Raw genomic sequence first — 22,493 nt, forward strand, 5'->3', positions numbered from 1 at the left:
CATCATTGAGGATGGGGATATTTGTGGAGCCTTCTCCACCAGTGAGTCCCTTAATCATCCACCACCATTCACAACTGGGTGTGGCAGTACTGCGGAGCTTAGAACTGATCCATGGTTGTGGGATTGCTTAGCTCTGTCCATCACATGCTGCTTCCGCTGTTTGACATGCAAGTAGTCCTTTGTTGTAGCTTCGCCAGGTTGACACCTCATTTTTGGTTATGCCTGGTGCTAAAAATGAAGAATTTTCGTAGAGTAAATAAGAAGAAACTGTTCCCAATGGCTGGAGGGTTGATAAATCAGAGCATACCGATTTATGTTAATTGGCAAAGGAACCACAAGAAAGATGAGGAGAAATATTTTTATGCAGCAAGTTGGTGTGGTCTGGAATTCAATGCCGGAAAGGGTAATGGAAGCACATTCAAAAATAAATTTCAAAAGACAATTGGATATAGGCCAGAATTTTCTAGCCCCTCTCGCTGGCGGGGTCTTCCGGTCCCTCCGATGTGAATGGAGATTTCAATGGCTGGGTGGCCCCATCGTGGGGAAACCTGCTGCAGGGTTTGGGGGGGGGAGCTGGAAAATTCCTGCCATAATCTTGAACAGAAAAACTATGTAGGGCTTTAGGGAAAGAGCAGGGGTGCGGGATAGATCTATTAAAGAGCTGGGGCAGGCATGGTTGACTGAACAGCCTCCTTCTGTACTGTATGATCCTGAATATATGAATAGCCAAATCCCAAAGATATAGCTCAAATGTTCAAAGTCAGCCACCTAAAACTTTAACATAACTTATTCGACCTATGGGTCTGGAATCTTCATGGCATCTAAATTTAAAATTTGACTAAATTGTAAATCACAAGAAGTCATTTGTGGCAAACACTGGCTGAAATGCATCTTCCTTAAATGAGAAGGAAAATGCTGCATATTATTTTTCCTTCAAAGTTTTCAATCTAGGTTGATGCTCCAGTGCTCTGCCAAAAGAGTGCCACAGTGTTGGAAGTGCTAGATTTCAAACAAGATGTTAAACCATCTGCCTGCACCAATGATTAAGGTGGATGTTAATGATCCCATGGTGCCATTTGAGGAAAAACAGGGAGCTTTTCCAGGATCTTGGTCATTTTTCTTCCTCAGTCACATTACCAAGGACAAGTGATCCAAGACCCAGCATATTATAAAGGTGCAATGACAAATGGTTCCATTTTAAATATTATGCTTCTATCCATGATGTTTATTAGAAGTGCTAAATTTATGAGAACTTAAAGATAAAGGGCATCAATCAAACTTATGAAGTGAGATTTTGAATCATAAGGAGTCATTTCCACCTTCACCAATCAGTTCTATAACTCTTGCACAATCCACTTTGTATAACTTGCAGCTGATTAAATAAAAAGTCCTTACCATCGTAAGCAACATAGAATATAAGAAAACCTGATTGTTTTGCAGAGATACTGCCCAGTAAACGCAATATGGTTTGATAGTACAACTAAGTACTATGCTCAGTTAAAAGGATGAGTAAAAGCTCCAGCAACCATGAGGATGATTTTCAGAGCAGAACATATTTTAAAATGGTTCCAAGGTGTGCTGATGGTTGCAGGAGTCGATGTTCCCTTTGCAAGTGTCCCCTCGCACTCTCTTCTGTCGTGTGCACAAAAAGGTGCAAACAATTGGTATCCTTTTCAAGCAATGTTCCTTTGCATATGTAGTCTTTACGTCACAAAATGCTTTGCGGTCTGACCTTATTATCATATACACAAATGATGAACATTTACTGCAGGTAAAGGAGAGTGAACAGGACAGGACTTCAAGCAGGAAAACAGAAGATGTGAATCCCACTAAAGCATCAAGCTTTTTGGAAGTGTGTAAAATAATTGCTGTAATCTGCAAAAGTGCCATAATATTCTGACATTCCCATCACTAAATATATCACGCAGATGGAGGGTTAATATTGCACTTTCATTTTGTGAGAAAACAGATTATGGAACATATTAAAATTCAGAGTAGTTTCATCAAGCTGCTATGCAGAAATGGATTCAGTGTCAAAAATTAATGGGCAGGAAATTCAGTGCGTTCTTTGAAGAGTGTTCTAGTATTTCATTCATTGCTTAAGGGTTTGAAGAACCGTAACAAGGGGGTTTGAATTTGCTGAAAACTTGCTCCCTAATAATGGTGATCTACAGTGTATGCTATTGTTATGATGCTCTGATCCCAGGAAATTATTGTGTGAGTGGTCTGTGCCATTATGTACTGCCACACCATAATTTGCTGGTACTTTTGCTTCACAGAACCAGTGGAGCAGGGTGCACAACAATCTCACTTTTGCCCTTTGTGCCTAATGTCACCATTGCTGCAAATTCTGGACCATTATTACTTTTTTTAAACAACTGCTTTTTAAAATAATAAACAGATTGTGTTAGGATTTTTTTTACGATGTACAGAAATATTCCTGGTCAGAATAAACAATAACATTCAACGACAAAAGAAACATGCAGAATCCACACTGCACACTGAGACAAACAACATGAGAAGCCCATTAAAAACAAACATGGGCTACTTATCAATGACAAACAGGATCCGCTGCACACAAAAGCAGCTCCACATCACTCAACATAATAAGCCCCCATTTACTATGGAAACCACATCACTTGAGATAACACACAGGAAAAGCTGTACCTCCATAAGGTCTATTAACCATAACAGGCGCTCCTGTAATAATCACATTTCAATGGGAGCAGAAAAGAGACAAAAAACATATTAGCTCAAAGACACCACAGGCAACCAATCTTAGGGTCATCCTGCGAAATGCACTGCAAGACAATGCAGTGATGGCACTTAAAAAAAATCTAGGCCAACTGAATAATACAGAAGGCAAAGCAGGGGATAAGCGATGTTCCAGTTGGTGAAATTGTCACAAATGTATGCTCCACACAAATGAACAGGGGCTGAAAACAACATTATAGAAGGAAAAGCACATCTGCATCTTTCACAAATGGCCCATCTGCTGTTGCAGTTTCTTTGATGCTGAAATATAACATGAAAGCACCCAGCCTCCCATGAAACATCAATCTTTCCAGATTTATGAATAAAAACAAAAATGGAATACCAGACTTGTTAGTCATTTTTTTTGACTTTCCAGGAACTTCTCTTTGATAACACACACCAGCTGCACTGATGCACATTGGCTTCCAGCCAATCACAGGCTGATGGCACAGTTGTTCTGATGCTTCACCGGAAAAATCTACATTAAAATAATTTCAACTTGAAAAGCCGAAGTAATGGGCACTGCGGCCAGTTTGATCAGGCTTTCTGACACAATGGGCTAAGTCTTGATCTTGTGCAACATTGCAAAGCATGTGATGGTGAGTTAGAAACCTGCTTTACATCTCTCAATTTCTAACTCATTGACATCAATGCAAATAAAAATCAGGAGAGCGTAAAATAAAATGCTGATTTACTTTTACCCATCTACACAACAGTGCAAAGTTAAGTTCTACTCCAAAAAACATTTTTTTCAAAATTAATTCTTTAATTTGCTGTGGAGCGAAGTCTTCAATGTAAACAAATTTTAAAACTTTGAACAAATGGAAATATTTTGCTAACAGATCTGTTTAGAATTGATTGGAAAGAACAGAAATGACTTATATTTGATTACGGCAAGAATATGAATGAATCAAGTCTAAGGATAAATTGAGGAATTGAGGTGATGAAATAGTGGAGGGATGAGCTAAGAGTTGGAAAAATTAAAGATTGCAACAAGCTATGGGTAGGGATGGGGTACTGTTAGGATGGAAAAGGCCAGGCTCTGTACAAAATATTCAATAGTTGATACCTGTGATGCACAAGTCACCAAAGCTTGATCCAAAGCTCCCGGCATTGCTATGCTAAAGACGGTCTGAGGAAAATATGTCTAGTTTCGTCATGTTTTTGTTAATTTGGTTTGGTTTTTAAACAATATGTGCCATCTGGTAAGGATCATAAACTATCTGAAACCGGACCAGTCAAGGTTATGTTGTGCCCTGGATTGATTAGTTAAGTTCAAATTGATTCAACATGTGGATTTGATACTATGCTCAACACGAATATACAACATTGCGGTGAGTGTTTACATCAAGTATTTCAGTAGGCTTTGAAGAATTGTATAATAGGCATAGCATTAAGCAGTGCATTCTGGGCACTTACCCTGGCTGAACTGAGAGTCGTAGATGTGAAATAACTAATGGAGGATGAGGCTGTGTCTCCATAAGACATGACAGAGTAGGAATCCGTGCCTGTGCTGGAATTCTGGCGAGCTTTCATTGACTCAATCTCACGTTTCAATACCATGTTATCAAATCTATCCAGATCTTGGGGTGTGATTACACCTCGGATGTCCGAGAGCAAAGAGAACTAACAAACAATAAAGAACATACCACAGGTTTACAGTGTTAACTGTGCAGTAAGAGTACTTATAAGATGAAAGCTATAACTTTCGAATTCACCCACATTTTCTTGCTGTGTCCAATTTCTATTTTATCCCCTTTCAATACTCCTAGGCAATGCAATTCTACACATTGGCTGAGGACATCATGGTCAATTTACACCTGAACTTTCAATGTGCACTCTTGTTGGACAACGTTCTAAAACCAGCAGAGAATTTATGGAAATATAAGTTTGGATACAAGATGGACATAAGGATTAACATGAGATCAAGACCTTTTTTTTGCGATCTGATGTCCCACTTCAAAAGAGCGCTGAATTACTAATGCTCTGACACATTACTCTGGAGATTTGTACCCTGATTTCCCCCAACCCACATGCCAAGTATTATTCAAGCTGTTGGGAGCCATGCTCACTTGCCCTGTCACCCTGAAAATTGCTTAAGAAATTAAAGAGGAGGAGGGTGCGGATATATAAATCCCAGGCTGAAAACAGCATTGGTGAGGCTAGAAAGATGATGGTGTCAATGATGAAGATGTCCACTCAGTGGGTCAGGTAACAGTAATGGAGAGGGAACAGAGTTGGGCTGATGACCTTCCATCAGAAACTGATAATTTAAATTTCTTCAGTTAAAACTTAACTCTTATTAAAATTCAATTTCATTTCACCTGCAGTATAGTCACAGAAAGTGAATTCAAATGAGGAGTCATTTTGCAGGGCTCCACTGTCAGCGTGGGGGCTGGACAGATGCCAGCACAGCTTAAAGAGATCTTACCAACAGTGTTGCAGCCGTATTTCCAACTTGCTGTGTGCTGGCAGCAGAGATTTGCAAAATTACCCATTTGTTCAAATTTATTTGAGAAAGTTGGGCAATACACTTACTGTCCAACCTTGGTTGCCTTGACATAGTGTAGATGGACCATCTCCTTGAGCTGCTGCAGTCCTAGTGGTAATGGTCCTCCCACAATCATGTTGAGTAGGAAATGCCAGCATATTTACCCAGAATGTACATTTGTACACATTAGATTTTTATGCTCACTGACAACTACTGAGATTTGTCCATCCTTTATTTTATTCACAATAACAAAATCAGAATATATTTGTTTTGATTAGAATTTAAAACACAAATTCACCATACAGGGCAAATCCCATCAAAATAATTCTGTATAACAAGACTTTAGATGTTACCTCAGAATTTACTGACAGACCATTAAACCCACAAAGAGAAAAGAAAAGCAAGAGAGATAGAAACATATTCTGAACTTGTCTTATCTGTCCTCTGGCAGCCCTTGCAATGTAACATCTCTTTATTTGGTTTGGTTTCATAAAAGTTCAAGTTGACAGTTCTGCTTCTGTGAAAGAAACTCTTTAACAGATGTCTCAGTTTGTTGTACAGCTGCCGTTCCCCTTCACAGATGAGCAACTGAGTGTATACAGCTAGCTCTCATGTTTTCTCCTTGTCTTGTCATCTACCTCAAAGAATTTCTCAGTTGTCAGAAAGGTTGAACGAAGAAGGGCAAGTGGGTGAAGTCACAGTTGGTGATGTGAACGTGGGGGGCACGATTGGGAAATTTGCAGATGACACAAAGATTGGCCGAGTAGTGGATAGTGTCGATGATAGACATAATCTCCAAAATGATATAAATGTGTTGGTGGAGTGGGCGGTAAAGTGGTAGATGGATTTTAACATAGAGAAGTGTGAAGTCATACATTTAGGGAGGTCAAACAGTTACAGGGATTACAAATAAATGGGAATATACTAAGAGGGGTAGATGAAGTGAGAGATACAAGTACACCTCCCTGAAGGCAGCAGTTCAAGTAGACAAGGTTGTAAAGAAGGCATATGGAATGCTCTCCTTCATTGGCAGAGGTGTAGAATATAGAAGTAAGGATATAATGTTGGAATTGTATAAAACACTGGTGAGGCCACAACTGGAGTATTGTGTGCAGTTCTGGTCACCACATTACAGGAAGGACTTAATAGCTCTAGAGAGAGCGCAGAGGAGGTTTACAAGAATGTTGCCAGGTCTAGAAAAGTGTTACTATGAGGAAAGGTTGGATAGGTTGGGGTTATTTTGCTTAGAACAAAGAAGGCTGAGAGGTGACTTGATTGAGGTGTACAAAATTATGAGTGGAATAGATAGAATGGACAAGATAAAATTGTTTTCCATAATGGAGAATTCTAGAATCAGGGGACATAGATTCAAGATAAGTGGCAGAAGGCGTAGGGGGGACATGAGGAAGAACTTTTTTACGCAGAGGGTAGTGGGTGTCTGGAATTCGCTGCCCAAGTTGGTGGTAGAGGCAGAAACTTTAAACTCTTTTAAGAAGTACCTGGATCTGCACCTAAAGTGCTATAAGATGCAGGGCTATGGGCCGGGTGGAGGAAGGTGGGATTAGAAAGAGCACCTGAGTGTCCTCGGGCTGGCATGGACAAGATGGGCCGAATGGCCTCCTTCTGTGCTGTAACTTTTCTATGGTTCTATGTTGGTAAATTGTAGAGTCTCTCTCTTTATTTTCAAATGAGTCCAATACTACTTTTCAACCTATTTTTGTAACAATCCAGTAGTTTTATTGGAAAGCGTATGGGAACTGCCTGGTTTATTGCATACTGGTATATTTATATTTATTGCATATTGGTATATTTATATTTATTGCATACTAGTATATTTATATTTATTGCATATTGGTATATTTATATTTATTGCATATTGGTATATTTATATTTATTACATACTAGTATATTTTTTCACAATGAGATGGAGCCAAGACAATCACAGTCCAGGCTGCTTGTGTCCATTTTCATGGCCAATTTGATAGATGCCCAGAAAGCGGTTACATTCCATTCTCTGGAGCAGAAATGACACATAGTCTGGAAGAATATTAACTAAAAATCGTGGGGGGTGGGTGGTGGGGGGGGTGGGGTGGGGGGGATGGTGGTGGGGGGAGAGTGCAGGAGAGGTGGGGGAGAATTTATTTCTAAAATTTTATTTCGGAACCTGTTTTCTTATAACTAAAATTAGCGCCCAGACAGAATAAATTTAAAAGCCAAGGGTAATCCTGCTTTTATGAAAAGTTGCATGACATAGCGACCCAGCCAAAACATCAATTAATTTACAAGTATGTTCTACCACCACTATATTAGAACTTCTCATGAGCAGTTGTGGGGGATTTGATTTCAATTACAATTTATTTGTTCATTTCAAATGCCTACAATTGGTGTCTTTTTAACGAATTGAAGTTTACACTTTTCAATCAAAACAAATTCAGGCAAAGATGTTACCCTGTGTGGTTCAGTTTACAAAATGGACTCTCTTATGCCCTCAATCCGGATGATGCTTTTTTTTAGCTGATCTGAAGAAGAATTGGAAAAAATTGCTGAGCGAAGCAAGACCAATTCTGTTCGTCAAACCGCTGGCTGGGAAATCACATTAGAAACAGCGTTCAAGAACATACCTTTGCATGCGTGTTTAGGAGTTCAAAGAGGGCCATAACCAAGGCCTGAACAGGTATGTGGTTCTCCTTGTACTCGTCAAGGTAGTAGGCCATGGTTGCTCGCTCATGCTCATTGAGTAGATGTCGGGCTTGTTCATCCAGCATAGCACGTGCTTGGTTCACTAAGCTGCTCAGCATGACCTGTGACCCTGCCAAGCCTTTGTAAAATATTGGCTGTGAAGAATTGAGAAATAAAGACAATTTAATTCAGGAATGAAAACCATTGAAATTCCTGGCAACTAATCTAATCTGTTCCCCTTCAAAAATAGCTCCTGACAGTTCAATTGATCATGTACACAAAAAGATTAAAACATTTATAACCTTCTGATGTTTCTTTTCATTTACTTTATTGGGTATACAATATATTGCATAATGGAGGAAATTCAAGCAAAATTGAATGACACTTACACTTCTAATGGTACCTTTCACGGAAAACCTGAGTATGTTACTTAACTCTTTTTTGATACAGAGCCATTTTAAGCTATATAATAGATGGTTTTGTTAACAATGAGTGAGGACAGGCAAAATGAAGAAGCACTGCCAAATAAGCAAGATGCTATCAAGCGGGATTAAACCAGATTCATACAAGCAGTGATTGATAAGAAGCAATTGCTTTTGTTGCAGGCATCAGCTTATTGCACAGCACTCAAAACCCAAATTAACCTCAACTCAAGCATTCAACAGGGCCGTGAAATATTGCATATTCAGTATCTTTGTCACTGAATTGCACTTTCCACAAAGTAAGGAACTACCTTGCAGATTCAGAGTAAGGTAGAGCATATGGAATGCCATTCAATTCAGCAATTTGGTGGTTTGTGGTTAGAACAGGTTTTCTTCAAAAATACTTTCAAGGTGAAGGTAAGATGCACTTCTTGGAAACAGCTTGCATTGCCTCAGGTTCTCTACTACCTCATAATAAATGGCACGTGCCCAATTGGCATCTCTCTTTGTGTGCCTGCCTGGGACAGGGAATTGTGAATATTGCCTTTTTATTGCTGTGGCCCAGGCTCCATTGCATTTTACTGTCATGTAACTTGGATCTGAACTTTAAAAGGGGTTTTGTGAGTTTCTGCATCTGGGAAAGAAAGATGAAACAAGTGCAAAGCTGAGTTTTTTTAAAAATGAAAGCATATTTTAAGTGAGATTATTCCCTGGATTCTGACAAAATGAGCGCTTACATTTATACAGTGCCTTTGATGTTGGAAAATGTCCTAAGGTGCTTCATGGAAGCATTACCAGACAAAATTGGGCACCGAGCCACATAAAGAGCTATTAGGAGACATACAGATGATAGGCAAGTTTAACATGTGACAAAGCAAGTGCTGAGACAAACTAATTTCACAAAAGGGTTCTACAATCAAGATAGCAACCTTATTTAAATAATACAAGTATGCTTTTACATTGTTCTGGCACATGCCCCATACATTACTGATCCAATAAGGCAGGAATGTATTCCCAGCATGGCATAGGTGTGGGTATGCTGCCATTTGGGCACCTGGAACCTGTTTCATGCTTGAAAAATGGATACGGCATGATCCAATTTCTAGGCCAGTAAATTGTGCCACGAAAATAAAATAATTCTCATAATATCATTGTTATTTATTGAAAAAATAGGATAATAGTGCAGTTTGGATAGTTTCTGTGTGTGCATGTGTGTGTTTGTGTGTGTGATTTATAGGACATTTTGACTCATCAAAAGAAGCTAGGTTTGAAATGCTAAATACGTAAACATGGCTGAAGTTTTTAGAATGTAAAGTGAGGAGAATTTGCCGTTTTAGATAAATCAGGGCAGTTTGAATTTCAGAGATGGTAGGATGTTACACTTAGCCAGAGAAGCTAGGCCAAGCAGTGTGTTTATCTTTCCCATTGGTTACTGACAATATTAGCACCATGAAAAGATTTATATTATGAAAAAGGTAAAGTTCCAAAGACATATGGGAACAATGGAATTTACATTAAAAGTTAGAAACATGTATAAAGGAGGATAAGGCTTTGTGTTAGGGAATGCATTGTAATATCTAACAGATATGTGAGAAGCCTCTAGTATTTGTGCATTAAGCCTGCTGCCTACAGAAACCGAAATGGAAAAGCCATTTGAATTCTACTGTCCATGGTATTGTGCTGCCTTGACTGGATCAGTTGAAAACCTATTTGTTTTCACTGTTTCCTTAATGGGTGAGTAAGTGGAAGTCAGATTAATTCGGGGTTTTAGGAGTTATTATAGTAGTAATTTATAGACCTATGTATATGCTTGAAATCTTTTCGTTTGTTAATGTTTAATTTAGTTTTCTAAAAAATCTCTGAAGTCATGGTGGACTTATTACTTCTAAATTCAGGGCACACATCTTGAAATAAAATACAAATTGCAAAACCGTTGTGACCATGTGATCGGGTTTCCCTCACTGATTTGATCTGCCTGGCACATATCATCCGCTGTGTCATAACAGTTGCCCACACTAAGGGTAGTTTTGCTAAAAAGTGCACAATATCAACTCAGCCTCCTGTTAGATAATTCTTCTGATTTTACTTTCCACTGAAGTCAATGGAAAAGCTGGGAGAAGATTTTAATGGAACAAGCCATTATCATGCACTTGACAGCATTGCCGAATGTCAAAATGAACCCCGTGGAATGCTCTAGTTGTATCTGAAGCTCATACATATATAGTGGTTGTCTTAGTTGTTGTGAACACTGGGACTGCTAGGAAAGTGTAACATACCAAATGCGCTGAAGCCACCCCTCGCCTGGCACTAACACTGGAATACTGTTGTTATTAATGTAACAGGAGCTTAGTGTTGTGCCATTTCACATGTATAAAAGCCTGAACACAATCTCTGGAGCCTCACGGACACTGATCCATGCAATTTTATTACCCAGTTTAAATAGCAGAATGTCCCAGATGAGACGAGCTATACAGATGCACATCAATAAGTTTTTACTTACCAGTGTGATTGTGCAGACATTTTTTTTAAACTGATTTTGTTAGCAATGGGATTGAGTGGATTAATCAGATTTAAATCAACATCAGGTCCCTTGCCTGTTTCCCCAGGCCGTACACTGTAGTCTATTAAACAATCAGAAGCCCCTGCTCTTAGTCTTGCAGCAAAGATGCAACCAATTTATGAAACAAGACAAGTTTAAGGGACTGCTCCAGAGGAAATGAACTAAACAGCACATATAAAAAATGCTTTCAATGCAATTAATTTAACAGTTTAGGCAGCACAAAGGGAGTCTGTTTTGCTATCGCTAAAATTGTCTGACTTGAATGCAAATCAAGATCGGGCTACTCATTTCTTTGGTGAGGAATGAACACCCTGGATTCATATGGTGCTGGTTGCACTGCAGGGATAGTGGGAAGATTTCCCCTTTGCCTTCTCTAGCAAAACAGTCAAGCGTTCTAGAGTGCTTCAGTGATTTTGCTAGAAACAAAATGAATGTAGGAAATGTTCCTGTTAAGTTCATTTCTGTTGAAGTTGTGGCAATGGAGAGGGGACAAGCCCCAAGCAAATTCTGGAAGACCCTCCTCCAAAAGGCTGTGGATCAACTGAGATTTTCAATTTTGAGATGGACAGACTTTTTCTAGGTAAGGGTATCAAACAATGTGGAGCAAAGTTAGATAAAGGGAGTTAATGTACAGATCAGCCAATGTACCAGATCCAACAGAATTGCGGAAAAGTCCCGAGGGGCTGAATGGCTGTTCTGATGTTACTTTACTGTATCACTGCAGCAATCTCATTAGCTGCACTTACCATTCTTGTGCTCTCCAACTGAAACTGACAGTATTGCACCCAAATATTAAGCGCTTTATTTTGTAGACAGTCCAAGCTCATTTCACTTAGGATCTTATAAGTGGAGGGAAATGCCTTACATTGTAACCTAATGTTCATAGATGCAATGGTATATTTTGGTGATTGTGTCATCAATCAATAATTTTACCAGCAACAAAATGGAAAGGAAAGGATTTCCAACTCTGACAGGTTTTCGCACTCTGCACATCCTGTGACATTCTATCAAGTAGGATGTGGCTTTGGCTATAGCAACATCCTGGACAGGAAGCCCTCTGAAAACAGAATGGAACAAAATTGACTTCAGCACAGCACACACGATCCAGAGTCTACAGATTCACTGCCCTGGTGTTAATACTTACGTTATCATTTTTTTTCTCTCTTTGTATTAAGCTCCCTCATTTACTGAGATGAACAAAGAATTTGCTGCAAATTCATATAAAGTGAAAAATACTCAATTAAGATTTGAAGCATTTGATTTTCCCTTTTCTCTGAAAGAAAGCTTGATCTTTGTCCAATCAGTTCCCAAGCCGACTTAGCTTGAATTGGAAAATTTGCTTTGTGAAGTATAGAATAAATTAGCCCACACGTAAAAATGGCATAGGGTGTTGATATACCCGCAAGCTGCACAACCACAGTTCTTCAGGAATTATTATCTAATGATTAAAAAGTTAGCTTTAGCTAAGTCACTTTGTTAAAGTAGTCCAAGTGTTTTCAGGTGGATCATTACTCCTTGCTAAGTTACAAAGTAAGGACATGAAGACATCAACACTTCTGCATAGCACTTTATGGAAAATGATCGTACACACCAGCTCACCATGGGGTTAATATTTGGCTTGAACAGTAGCGCCAAGTGGGTGGCATCATATCGACCACCCTTACTACATCTTGTTTGATATTCAGTTCATTGCTGTCAAGGGACAGCTAATGCAATACTGCCCATTTTGCGCTACAGTCTAAGCTGAATTTCTACCTCTTTATTCCTGGTTAAGGATTTTGTTTAGGAAATTCATCTGTCTTCTGAAACATCCAACAACTGGAATGGTGTGAACTGATGATAAATTGTTGACATCAGTTCACTTCCACTCCAATGTAGTAAAATTACCTTTTATTAAAATAACATTCAAAGCAAATCAGAATAATGAAAAGACACTGATTGTAATACTGCTACAATTTTCTGTATCATTACATTCAATTTCACAACAATAACTCAAAGAGCGGTGCCTCAATTAACTATTCAGGGGGAAAATTTGATTGTTTTAGACAAGAGGGAGTTGCAACTTGGGACTCGCCCATGCCTGATCCCATTGAGACAGGCAGCAAGCAAACTTCACCCTGCCTCCTCAGTTGAACAATTTCATCGTGCAGCACAGCACTGAATGCTCTGCTGGTTGCATGACAGGGAGCCATGCAGCATATTTGGCCGACAAGTGCCTTAGCCCACCTGCGCATTTTAAAGGGAAGCTGCACTCATTACACAGAAGCTGCTGCAGTCTGTGGAGGAGTTGGTTTCAAAGAAAGGCATAGAAAGTAAAACAACAGTTGTGAAATTAACATATAATCTTCTGGTTTATTGTGAAGTAGGTTTATGGGGGTAAGTATAGTTGGGTCTGTCTGTGATTTAATTGAATTTGGAGTCAAATAGACTGGAAGCTTTAAATCATCAAAAGAAGCTAGGTGCTTGACATGCTAATGAGTAAACATGGATGCTGGCTTAGCATGTAAGGTGTGAAGGGAATTTGCATTTTTAGACAAATGAAGGGATATTTGGATTTCAAAGGCACCTTAGTCTGCTTAGAACTAGCCAGATAAGCAGGGCTAAGAAATGTGTTTATTTTTCCCAAAGGTTATTGGCAATGTTGGCAACATGAAAGTTTTTATGTTATGAGGAAGATATGGTTTCAAAGGCATATGGAGCAATATAATTTACATATTAAAAAGACAGAAACATATATAAAGGACAATGAAAAGCTATGTGAGATCGGAAGACCATGTAAGATCTAACAGGAGTGTGTGAAATAGCCTTAATGAAGTCTCCAGCATTTGTGCATAAGTCTGCCATGCAACGAAACTGAAGCTGGAGAAAAGCCATTTGGAATTCCACTGTCCAGGGTATTGTGTTAACTTACTGGGCTGCATCTTCTGGTTGGCGAGTGAGGTGGCGGGGCCCGCTTGCCGACTCATAAAATGACATGGGGTGACGTCGGGCGAGCATCCTGATGTCACCCCGCGTCATTGGGCAGGATTTTCCCCCCACTTGGGGGGGGGGGTGTCTGCGGGAGCGGGCAGGTTCCTGATCCCTGATCGGTGCCCCCAATTGGGAGCACACTACCATTTTACATGGGCAGGCCAATTAAGGCCCACCCAGAATGCTGTCCACCAGGAAGCGTTATGTGCTCCCCGTGCTGGCAGGGGATTGGGTGGGGGGGGGGCGGGGGAGCGGATATTCCCTGAGCTGGGAGTGCGTTCTTTCATGCAAACGCGCAAAAGAGCACACAGATCTCCCTGAGGCAAAGTGCTGCCTCAGGGAGATCGGCTCAAATGTGAAAACCAAGTTAAAGAATAGAAAAAATTTTACCGACACTGTCACATGAGTTGGGACATGTCCACAACTTCTATTTTAAAATATTCTGAAATTTTTTAATCCCTCATGAAACCTCATCCCACCCATGGATGAGGTTTCATGTTTTTTCAGAAGTCCGCCTGGGCTCTTGGCCTGCCCGCCAACCTTAAGATTGGACGGGCAGATCCATTGATTAGTTCAATAACCTTATTAATGGCCTTAAGTGGCCGTTGACAGATCAGCCGACTTGGCTGCCCGCCGACCTGAAAATGTAAATGATGCGGGGTGACTTCGGGACACCAGCTCGACATTGCCCCGTGTCATTTCACGTGTTGGCGAGGGGGCCCCACCCCCGCCCCCCCTACTCGCCGACTGAAAGATGCAGCCCGTTTATATTTTCAGGACCATTAATAAAGTATTGAACTAATCAATGGATCTGCCTGTCCAGCCTTAAGGCTGGCGGGCAGGCTGGGAGCCCTGGTGGGCTTCTGAAGAAACATGAAACCTCATCCATGTGCGGGATGAGGTTTCATGAGGGATTAAAAAATTTCAGAATATTTTAAAATAAAAGTTATGGACAGGTCCCAACTCATGTGACAGTGTCACATGAGGTGACGTGTCAGTAAAACTTTTTCTATTCTTTAAATTAGTTTTCACATTTGAGCCGATCTCCCTGAAGCGACTCTTAGCCTCTAACTGCACATTGGTGGAGTGTAGGCCTTGTGTTTCCTGTACCTCTCTCCTTTCTTATCTGGAACCCGCAGAGGCACATGCACACAGTCGATGGCTTCTTGTGCCATTGGGACTCCTGCTACCCTGGCAAAGTAAGGTGTTGCTCCTCCTGCTTCTCTCTGGGATAGGAGAAGACTATGAAGTCCACTGTCTTGGTCTACAGGGCTTCCATCACCTCGCTGATGAATTGGGAAGAATTGGCTTTGTGGGCTGCTCCTGTCTGAAAGGATCTGCTTCTGTAGAAGATGAGGGCAAAGGCAACCTTAAGGGCCACTGGTTTTGCCATCACCTCCCTGCTGTGTGGCTCCAGGTCATGTTGAAGGAGTTGGCACAGTTCACTGAGCACCTCCTTGCAGAGTCATAGGTGCCTCAAACACTGTTTCTGGTTGAGGTACTGGTAGGAGAAGTAGAGCTTCCATGGAAAGAAACCCTCCTTCTCCCTCTACACACAGCTTCCCCTCTCGCCTCTGCTCCATGTACCTGTTCTGTTGCAGGCTAAGAGGCGGCTGCAGAGTAGCCTCTATAACTGTAGCAGGCTTTCTGTGCACCAGGCAGAAAACTCCAACCAGCCTTCAGGATGCAGAAATGTTCCCTTAAAAATCCAACAAGTCATCACAGTGCCTCCAAGCAAACCCATACTTCCCACAAACTTTGCAAGAGCCAAAAGCACCCATTGGCAAGTTGGACGGCTGGTCTTTTAAATAGCATTAGTGGGTGGTGGGCAAGGTTGGGGGCAGGGGGTGGGGGGGTGGGGGGTAGGGGGAGCATGGTGTGTGGAGAGGAAGACCCTGGTGCAAGTGGCTGTAAGCGGTGCACTTGCCATTTTTGGCATCTCCAACTTCCATCATGATGGTTCCAGTGGCACTGAAGAGTCAAATTCTTTGGCCTAAATCTCACACTTTACCACTTAAAATCAGGTCCAATTGCTACACAAAGAGTTTGCCAATAATTGTAATGCTTTGATCAGACATTTTTCAAATTAGATACAGCTAGCTGATACGTATATTTTTTATGCAACCATCACTGGATAATCTAATCTGAACACAAAAAACATTTAATCAAATTTGCTTTAAATGATGGTGAGCACATTTGCAAAATGTACCATGAACTTGTGAGACAGATACCAAGGTATGATAGAAAAACAAAAATACTTAGAAAATCTTGTCCTTGAATCAAGGCTTGATAATCAGAGCACTGAAATCATGCAGTAAGATATTTAGCAGCAGACATATTTATCTGAAATTTCCGTTTTTATTTCAAAGTTGTTGATTAGTTTAAAATGTATGGGCTAATGCCTTAGCAATTGCACACAAATAGGTCAATACCTGCATTATTAACACAGGAGCTGGAATTCTGTACAATGAGAATGAATGGAAAATAACTTGTCACATTAGGATTCTGTGCTTGGATGAGGGCCATTTTTAAAAAATTCCAAATTAACTATATTGTGTCGTTACCTAAGTGACCAGTAATTTGGTCTGCTATCCATCTGCATAATAAATTTGAAAGAGATAATTATTTTTTCTTACTAATTGTGAGGATAATGAAAAGTAGGATCATTCATTTGTTATTTATGCGTTCTATAGTTCTATATTAATTTAGCTAATTAATTATCCATTCATTTCAGATTAGTCTTTTTACATTTCAAAGCCAACCTGCCAAAAAAACCCATACCTAAATGGAATTTAACTAACTTACTTTCACCATGATATTCAGAAATCCTGCAACTCCCTACCTAACACCTTCGCCACATGTACTCTAGTGGTTTAAGAGAACAGCCCACTACCATCTTCTCAAGAGCAACATGGGTGAGTTGTGTTAGCAACACCCAGATGCTGAAAATGATGAAAAAAGAACACAGGCCAGAATTTTCCATTTGCCTGTCAGGTGGGCCCGACCAACTCGGCGGTGGGCGGGCGGCCGATTGTTGCTGGCGAAATGGGCCGCGCCGCCATTTTCCACGGGTGGGCCAATTAAGGCCCACCCAGCGGCTAAGCGAGTCCCGTGGAGAACGGGAAAATAGTCGCGGGGGCGGGCGGCCTCAGACTATCGGTTCCAATGGGGAGCCGGCAACCTGTTTAAAGAGTGGCCAGGCAGCCTGCTTGAGGCAGTGCACCATGGCCACTCGGAGAGGTAGAAATGTTGCATGGAGGGCAGAGGAGGAGATGGAGGAGGAGGGGGTCAGGCTGCAGGAGAGGCCAGCGGGGAGCCACTGTGCCTCCAGATTCTCGGACGCATGCCTTGCTGTCCTCCTGCAAGAGGTGGGAAACCGGCGTCAGATTCTGTATCCTGAGGATGGGAGGAGGGTCCCCCATGTTACCAGCCAGGTGTGGAAGAGGTGGGTGAGGCTGTAAGTGCCCACGATGACCTCCAGCGCACTGGCACACAGTGCCAAAAACGCTTCAATGATTTGCTGTGCTCTGGAAGGGTGAGTACCATATCTGTCTTGGCCATTTGACCCAGAAGGCAGCCTTAGCCTTTGACCCCCTCTACACCATGTCTTACTGTTATTACTGCATCGGCCATCTGTCGCACGTTGGGTATGCAAATGGGTATGGACTATGCTTACATCAGCCTTAGTGGTTGAGGAGAAGAAGGGCTTTCCCTGCAGCATATGTTGGTTTCTGTGGCATTTGATTAGTTTGGGGCAACCTGCAGGGGAGGCCGCACGACACATACTCAGAACTCCAATACATGTCATATTGATGGTAATGAGATGGTACAAGGGGTGCCTCAAGGTGTTTTGGGCAAGTCCCATCTGCTGGCCTCGGCGCCGCACCTATTTGCTCCTCCTTTCCATGGGCGCTAGGACCCGTGTGATATTCAAAGTGATGGACACCGAATATGTCCAAGGGGACTGTTGGGGGAGGGGGTTGGGACCAGCCGTACTATCTTATGGGGACTGATCACCAGTAGTGTGGACAGGAGACGCTTGAGGCCTCAGATGGGCCACTGTGGTTGGGGTGCGGCATGTGTGTGCAGAGTCATGAGTGAGCTGCCCCAATAAATCCTCTTCTCTGTTTTGCAGGCAAAAAGTCACCACAATGCCCGGGAGTGCCAGAGGACTGGAGGAGGACGCGCCCTCCTGCAGCACCTCACACCCTTTGAAGAGCAGGCCATGGAGCTGGGCAGCAGTCAGGAGGCCAGGGCAGCCGGGGGCGGCGAGGCTGGGGTCCAGCGGGCAGGTATTTGAGGTCCACAGTCCCATCCACTCTGTCTGCCCACCATCCAAACCACTGATGGTTGCTGCAATCGTTAATGCTGAAACAATGCTCATTCACAGACTGAGACATTCTGACGTCTGGGTCATACAGGAGGGACCCTCGTCCCCTTGGGGGTCACCTTCCAAAGTCACCTTATCCCATTTGTGACCACTATCACCATGGTCTAACATGCCATTGGATCGCTGCTGCACAGCCAAAGACTTATTTAATCTTAGGGGGTTTGGGACCTCCAGCCAGTGCGCCCCACATTACTCTGTCCAAAAGGTCCTCGGCACCTCAGCTGTGAACATCATGGCACTCAACTTAGATAAATGCCACCACGTTACTCATCCCTGCGCCAAGGGGAAATGTTGCCTTTGCCCACCTAGTCTATGCCCCTCCTTACGGAATGAAGGCCAATAATGTGACCTCTCAATCTTCTGTGTTGGGCAGAAAATGTCACAACTGTTTGCGATGTTTCCTCAGCCCCACAACTATCCAGGCCACAATGCATCCAGGTCAGGTACCTCTGCACTCTCCCCACTCCTATGGTTCATAACATGCTATGTGGCATTCCTGAGACCATCTGACCAGCCTGTCTGCATGTACGTTTAATGTTTGGGGCTCGTCTTGACTCATTTCCACCTCACCAATGTTCTTCTCCTTAGGGTCTTGAAGGGTGAGTGACTTATGAGGCTGGGGGGAAAGGGATGAAAGGTTGAACTGAATGTAACCTAACTGATACACTGTCCTGGTTGTTAGTTTCAGCATCACCACCAGAGCGACCAGCACCTCGACACCCCAGCACCCCCCTCCACACCTGAGGGGCAACAAGTGCAACTTGCGGCACATTATTTCAGCCAGCCAGGCACCAGCGCAGACACACACACCTTGGTGGGAATTTTACCATTGGCTAGTGTCCCGGGTCACAGTGGAGAGGGCACATCACGATCGCTGGAGGAGATGGTAGGGGCAGAGAATGCCGATGGCTCCAGCAGCCGGAGGGCTGCAGGGGACGAGGCACATGCGGAGTCCGGCACTGATGACGCGCCTCTGGAATTGTTCCCATTGCAGCAGCTGCAGGAAAGGCGGCAGGAAGTGCATTTGCATCTGGTAGGGTTGCATGAGGGAGTGGTTCAGTTGCTCTCTGCGATGGAGGAGTCTAGGCAGAGTGCACACGAAGAATCCACCTCAGGGCAGAGCATCAGGATTCCTTCAATGAGAGATTGGCGACTCTCATAGAGAGGGGCTTCCACCAAATGGATCAAAATATGATTGGGTTACACTCTGACCTGTAAGCCCTCACAGCGGTTCTGGCCACAGGTGGTGTTTTCCATTGTGGGAGATGTTGTGGACACCAAGCGCCGGCACTCGGTGCCCATGCATCTGCGGTGAGCAGGGAGGTAGATTTGAACCTCACATTGGCACAGCAGCTGCCTGTCGTCACTGTGAGCTCCTCTCATGGTGCTCTGGATGAGGGCAGCAGCTCCTCCGCCCCTCTGCCAGTCAACGTTTCTTCCGTTGAGGCTGTGACGCTGGGGAGGTGCCAGTTCAGGAGCTGGCCGCTCCCTTCCAGGCGGAGTCATCACAGGTTCCACGGGCCAGAGGACACCCGTCAAGGTCATCGAGCCCAATAGGACACCAGAGTCAGCAGGCTGTCTCTAAAGCCACTCCAAGTAATGGGGCGGCACCTAGACGTAGCACCCGGCAACGTAAGCATAAGGCACCTTAGGCAATCCCCGGGTATGTCACTGGTGATTTTGTGTTGGCCTTAGAATTTTTCTGTCATTGTGAAATAATCATGTGTGCTTTAATTTTGGACACGATAAAGTCCACCTTTGTTACTATGGATGAGGGTCTTTTCATTGTGGTGCTTATTTCTTTTTCACATATTTATCATGAGTGTTTGAGTGGACATTGATGTTTCTGTACTAAGGCCTTATCTGCAGCTGATCAGGTGGAAGATGTAGCACCTAAGTGCCCCATGTGAAAGTTCCAGGCAACGCTGCTCCTGCTGATCCGCGTGTGTGGAGCTAGCTGAAGGTACTTTGAATTAAATTGTCCCGGGTGTCCCTGCCTCCTTGGTGTAAACACGGGTCATCGTTCTGCCCCTCATCATCGCCATGTGATTCCGCATCCTCTGAGGCACTGATGGATTCATCGTGTGCAGCCTCATCCAGGACGTCAAGATCTTCATCGTCAACTGCATCCCCCCTTTCCAGCGCAAGATTGTGCAGAGCGCAGCAGACTACCATTATCACAGAGATGCAATCTGAGGGCTACTGGAGTGCACCTCCTGAGCGGTCCAGCCAACGGAAGCGCATCTTGAGAAGACTGATGGCTCTCTCCATCACACCCCTTATGGTGCCCTGCCTCCTATTGTACCGATGCTCAGCTTCTGTTCTTGGACAGTGTAGTGACGTCATGAGCCACCTTCGCAGGGGACAGCCCTTGTCACCCAGCAGCCAACCCTCCAGCCGAGCCGGAGCACTGAAGAGCCCCGGCACCTGGGAGTGTCTGAGGATGTAGGCATCGTGGGAGCTGCCTGGCTACCTTGCACAGACTTGTAGAATCTGCATCCTGTGATCAAACACTATCTGCACGTTCATGGAGTGGAAGCCCTTCCTGTTGACAAAGGCACCGGGTTCACCTGCTGGCGCCTTGATGGCCACATGTGTACAGTCTATTGCACCCTGGACGCGGGGGAAACCAGCAATGGTCGCGAAGCCTCTGGCTCATTGTGTCTGGCTTACCTGGTCGCAGCAGAAGTGGATGAAGGTGGATACCCATCTGAACAGAGCGTCTGTAACCTGCTTGACACAAGATCACCCACCGAGCCCTGGAAGGAGCCAGAGGCATAGAAGTGGAGGGCAACTGTGAGCTTCAGAGTCGCTGGCATGGGGTATCCACCCACATAGTTAGGGGAGATCTCAGGCCCAATCATCTTACAGATATAGTTGACTGTCTCCCTTGAGAGTCAGAGCCTCCTTTGGCACTGCACCTCAATCATATTGAGGTAGCTGCTTCATCGCCTGTATACCCTGGCAGCAGGATAGTGGCATTGTCTGCGGTCCTTGCACCTTGGACAAACTCTTGGCCCTGTGCCCCATGTGCCTGCGCCTGGCCTCCCAAAGGTGGCTCCCCTGGAGGCTTTGTTCAGTCCTGACCTCCTCCTTATTCTATCCCTCCCTTCCTCCTCAGGGGAGCTACCTCCACTGGAGAAGTCAGAACACTTACCCCCAGGCTAAAGGGAGGCCTCCGGAAAGCTGCAAGTCTGAAAAAGAATGCTGTCTGTAGACTGGTTTCAAATTACACAAAAACCTCTTGGAAATTGATGAGAACTACTAACAATCATACAGGTATATTTTAAACACTTTCATCAATTATAACCTCATGTAAAACATGAACAACCCCTCTGAGTCCACACATCCCGACATTGCAAAAGTTTTCTTAAATAATCTCCTACCCGCCTTCCCGTTGGGTCCGTGCTCCGACCCGAAGTTCGCACGGGCCCCTCAAAATTGTACACAATTGGCAAGTTAAGGGGCTTAACGAGCCCTTCAATCAATGGCGGGCGAACTGATCACACCCACCCACTGAAATATCGCGATGGCGCGCGCTGACATCGGCACGCTCGTGAGACATTTTACATGCTGACATGTGGGCTACGCCATCCGCATGTCAGCCGGAAAATTCTACCCACAGAATCATTGGCTGGAATTTTATAACAGCGGGATTTTATGGTCCCGCTGAACTGAATGGGCAGGATTTTACCGTTGGCAAGTGGGGGCGGGACCCGCTTGCCGACATGTAAAATGACACGCGGTAACGTTGGGCGGAACTCCCGATGTCACCGTGTCCCATTTAAATTTTCAGGTAGGCGGGGGCACAGCCAAATCAGCTGCGCGCCCACCGACCTGTCAGTGGCCAATTGAGGCCATTGACAGATCAATTAAAGTAATTAGTGGACCTGCCCGTCCAACCTTAAGGTTGTTGGTCAGGCCAGGACCCCCGGTGGGAATTAGAAAAAACATCAAATCTCATCCAGCAGCGGGATGAGGTTTCATTAAGGGTTTTAAAAATTTTAGTAAAGTTTTTTTGGGAATTATGAACATGTCCCAACTCATGTGACATTGTCACATGAGGGGACATGTTAGGGAAATTTTACTTTTCTATTTTGAGCTTTTTCACATTTAGAGCTGATCTCCCTGAGGCTGCACATAGCCTGCACCTTAGCATGCGCAAAAGAGCGCACTCCCGATTTTAGGAATCCCCCCGGCACAGGGAGTGCATAGTGCTTCCGTGTG

General features: G+C 43.6%; 1 protein-coding gene across 1 annotated transcript in view; it reads right to left on the minus strand.

Annotated features, from left to right (window-relative positions):
• The window catches only part of whrna (whirlin a), a 204,515-nt gene that overhangs the window by 39,166 nt on the left and 142,856 nt on the right, over positions 1 to 22,493 (minus strand). The window contains exons 8-9 of the mRNA XM_041193961.1: positions 7,867 to 8,079; positions 4,174 to 4,380 (exon numbers count right to left, since the gene is read on the minus strand). Coding sequence (XP_041049895.1) covers positions 4,174 to 4,380; positions 7,867 to 8,079 — 420 coding nt within the window. The remainder of the gene's footprint in view (positions 1 to 4,173; positions 4,381 to 7,866; positions 8,080 to 22,493) is intronic.

This window comes from Carcharodon carcharias, chromosome 8 (genome assembly GCF_017639515.1).
Source record: "Carcharodon carcharias isolate sCarCar2 chromosome 8, sCarCar2.pri, whole genome shotgun sequence".
In the NCBI taxonomy this organism is placed as follows: Eukaryota; Metazoa; Chordata; class Chondrichthyes; order Lamniformes; family Lamnidae; genus Carcharodon; species Carcharodon carcharias.